Genomic DNA, 4,161 nt, shown 5'->3' on the forward strand with positions numbered 1-4,161 from the left:
GGTTTTAACTGTGAAATACGAAGGCAAAAATATCTGCTATTAGGTTCAATTCTCCCCCTAAAGCTCTTAATGTACATCAAAAAGAATAATATCTATCCTACTGATGCCAAAATACATGTGTTTAAAAGGTCAAGTTAATTACAGAAAATAAATTAATTCCAACTACTAAAGTTACATAAACACTGAAAAGAACAGGAAAGTAAATTTATACCAAAGCTGATTGCAAGGAAACTGGTATCAGGATAAAATTAAAGCTCAGTTACTTCTAACTACCTGAATTTTATTTTAAGGCACACAAAAACTGGCAAAGTAAAAGGTTACTCCTGTACTGGAGTTTATGTAAAAAATTAATCAGAAGAGAAAATCTATTATTCTGGGCACCGTACAAACAAAATCATCCTATCTTTAAAAAAAAAAACCCAACCAAACAAAAACTAAACCACCTCCCCCTGGGTCAAGCCTTGTTTACAGAGAGGAACTTGCAGGCAATTCCTATACACAATCCCTTAAATAAGGAACAAATAAGACTTGGATAATTCTCCAGGATACAGTAGCACCTAGGTTTCTGTATAGAATAGTTCCAGCCAAAAAAAAAAAATTACTCAGTTTAAAATTATTTTTGAAGATCCTGTAACACATATCATATTTCCACAAAACAACTACTTTAAAATACTACTTCTTCCATCAGACATTAGGAAGTATTACAGAAATACCTGAAGTGCAACAAAAACCATGTGGCTGATTAGAACTCTCAGGTTCACTTGTAACCAAAACGAGAGAGCATGTACTTGAAATAACAAGTCACATTTTGCTCTCTTTACTTTGGATGTTTAAGAAAGAAGCCTGCAGAATGTATCCACATGGTCAGATTATTCAAGACATGACTAGTAATGCTCTGTTACAGTTTTATTTTCATAAAACTGGAATTGATATCATGTCCTAAGGTTTAACTTGCATCCTTGGATGTCTGTGTCAGAACACTGAACAAAACAATTTGCTTGTAAAGCACAGTTTCTGCTAAAATACAAAATAAAGCCCTTTGACTAAAATTAGGTTTTAGCTGTAAAAACACAAGTCTGTGACACGGGTGTGTCTATCAGCTGGAAGACAGCTACTGCACTAGCAATGTTTTTTTATAAAGCATCTTAATAACATTTCATTGGGAAGATGTTATCACCTGCTCCAGAAATAATCTCCTGTACCTCTATATCCTGCCAGATAAGAACAAAGTTAAATAAAATAGTTTACTGATCTGGGGCCATTTTACCCTTCCAGAAAGATCCTGTTTAGATTTTGATACAGTCAATCGTTTTCGGTGCGAAAGGTATTTGTGGCTATGTTAAAAATGAAAGACCATTTCAAACCATCAGAAGAAGACACTACTCCTTATTTGATAAAAGTATAAAGAAGGATAAAAATATATATATACACACACACACATTAACACTAAGTGTTTAAAAGAATATGCAGTCAGTCTTTGAATCACAGAACGGTTTGGGTTGGAAGGGACCTTAAAGACCATCCAGTTCCAACCCCCCTGCCATGGGCAGGGACGCCTTCCACTAGACCAGGTTGCTCAAAGCCTCATTTGTTTGTTTGCTTCAAGCTGTGAATCACTGGTTTATTATTAAACTAGTTCTATAAATAAGCAAATAAATAAAATTGCCCATTTATCCTATGGAGTACAAGGAAAAAGGCTGAAAGGAGGGTTTTTTCCTTCAATTCTTTCCTACTGTCTAATATTACAAAAGCTGCAACAAACCAGTATGCATGCCCATTAAAACCTTTACCTAATAACTTCCTTATTTTGCTTTTTGGATTTCTTGGTAGTCTCTGCTTGTACAGGAACAACTTCAGGGACAGGTTCCTCAACTGCTGTGTCTTCATCGCCCAGAAGAGCTGCCTGCTGAGAAAAATCCATGTCCTGCATAAACGACATGCTGCGCTTCAAAGCTAACAGCCGTTCCTAGAATCAGAAAGGACAGAGCGGCAGGGACTTAACCTTTCCCTCATAGCCAAGATGCTATGATAATGGGATGGGATGGGAATGGCCATGGCCTTATTTTGTTCTTAATGTCTCGTTTCCAATGGCGATGCAACATGATTTGGTCATAGTAGCATGGCATCAGAATTTCTGCAGCCCAACTATCAAGAGAGAAACAAACAAACAAACAAAACTGCATATGCAAAGACAACTGCCTATTTTACACAGAACTTACCATAACTGAAACACACACGCAGCTCACCAAAATAACTTCATTTTACAAGCAAACAGTTGTATTTGAGTAAAAAGTGCATGTGCGCCTGAAACCCCTCAAACCAAACCTCCCGCACACCCACCACCATCCAAAAAAAAAAAAAGGCAGCTTTCCTGTTTATGCAGAAATAAAACTTAAATGAAATCTTGTCAAAGTTTCAGCCAGAAGCAATATTTTACAGTGAAGTTTTGTATATCTGGACCTTAACTGCTTCCACTGAGGCCAGTGGAAGAAGCTCCTACAGACTTCAGTGGTGCAGATGTGGTTGAGAAATAAGGGTGTGGTTATAACAAGGATGCTGCCAAGCCTTTAAATATAGCAGCACGAACAGACACTGCTATAATAAATCACAGAGGAATGAAATCACATTTACCATTCTTATTAATTACATTCAAGTATGACCTAAAAAAAACCAGCCCCAAAGAGTTTCTGCTTTTTGTTTTTAATGGGTTTCTTACTTTGCTCATCATCTTAAAGCCTGTGTGCAGTATCTTCTTGGCTAGCTTGTAATACACCGTATCAGGTCTGTTGTAAGTCATAGCATTATCACACATCAGTTTAAAATCTGCCTGTAAAATAAGAAGCAAAGGAACTGTTAAAATTTCGAACACCTGTGTTCAATGACTGCAAGATACCATTCCACCGTGGCAGCTCCGTGCAGAACAACACAACGTTTTAGCACCAGGCTCGCGGAGTAAATGCAAGCCAAATGGTAACACAGAACTGTAAAGGTGTGAGCCCTTTTTGCTTCTTCAAAATGCTCCGTTTTGTTTGGAATTGGCTTTTTCGTTATAAAAAACAAAGCATTTCCCCAAATGTAACATTACGCAAACAGACCAAACAGAAGAAATGGAGAAACTGATTGAAGGACTGAGGCACCAAGGTAAGTACTTTTAAGTGTTTTTCCCACATTCTGAATCAAAATAGACTTGAGACATACAATGACATCAGAAAGATACAATGTATCTTACATATGATTTTAATTCTAGTAATTTGACCGCTGCTTCGGTCACTTGCACTAAACTAAAGAAAAACAGAAACCAAAACCAAAAACTTCAAAGTAGAAGAAACAGCCTTTGAGATGCTCATTGCATGGAACAAAAACCCAAAATGGCCAAGCCTGATTTGTCTTCTCCTCAGAATGGTTATCTGTCATACATAATTTCAATTAGTTTTTAAAGGTTCCCAAAACAAAGGTGCAACACACTTCACTGCAAACAGAACCAAAAAAAGATTTGTTGCAGGTTGCAAGAGCTTTTTCTAGGGTGCCTTTCTTCTAGTCACATGCTACTGATCTGTAGACACAGAAACCATTATTAGAAGCTCTATGAAACATAAAATTAAAAAGACATTACTATATGCCCCTAAAAATTTCTGAAGTTAGCAAAACTATGAATCATGCAGTAGCCTCTCCAGGCACCTGACAAACTGGATCCTAACAAATTAAACTGGCACCTGACTTAGGAACATATTTTTCTCTTAGTAACTTTTCTAGATTTAAACAATGATTATTCAAGCAAATACATTTCACTTATTCTCTAGACACAAATGTAAATGTGCACGAGTCTACTATATATTCCATCTGCTGGAGGGTAGAAAAGCTCTTCAGATGTGTCCGGACAGGATGTGTGGAATAATTGCTGGAGGTGACTTGGAAATTAAACTTATATTCGCATTTTAAGAAAAGGCAGAGCACTGAAGAGACTTCCAGGGTGGAGTGCAGCCGATATGCAGACAATCTGTACCACGGTAGCTCCCTGGACAACCCCAGATGTTGGCATCACCAGGGGAACGTGCTGTGCTGACTCTAAGAGGAACTGCGTGGAGGGTGCAGGGGAGACACTGCAGCCAGGCTCTGTACTGACAGGGGAACGTGAAGGTATCCATCGTATGGAAGTGATAA

The 4,161-nt window shown here is 37.7% G+C and overlaps 1 protein-coding gene across 1 annotated transcript in view; it reads right to left on the reverse strand.

Moving 5' to 3' along the window:
- BRD9 (bromodomain containing 9) overlaps window positions 1–2,827 on the reverse strand; it is a gene marked incomplete at its 5' end in the record, with an annotated part of 15,911 nt that extends 13,084 nt beyond the window's left edge. Inside the window, 2 exons of the mRNA XM_010152539.1 lie at window positions 1,791–1,906; window positions 2,717–2,827. Coding sequence (XP_010150841.1) covers window positions 1,791–1,906; window positions 2,717–2,827 — 227 coding nt within the window. The remainder of the gene's footprint in view (window positions 1–1,790; window positions 1,907–2,716) is intronic.
- Between the last annotated feature and the right edge of the window lie 1,334 nt (window positions 2,828–4,161).

This window comes from Eurypyga helias, unplaced genomic scaffold, assembly GCF_000690775.1.
Source record: "Eurypyga helias isolate BGI_N326 unplaced genomic scaffold, ASM69077v1 scaffold46225, whole genome shotgun sequence".
Taxonomy (NCBI): Eukaryota; Metazoa; Chordata; class Aves; order Eurypygiformes; family Eurypygidae; genus Eurypyga; species Eurypyga helias.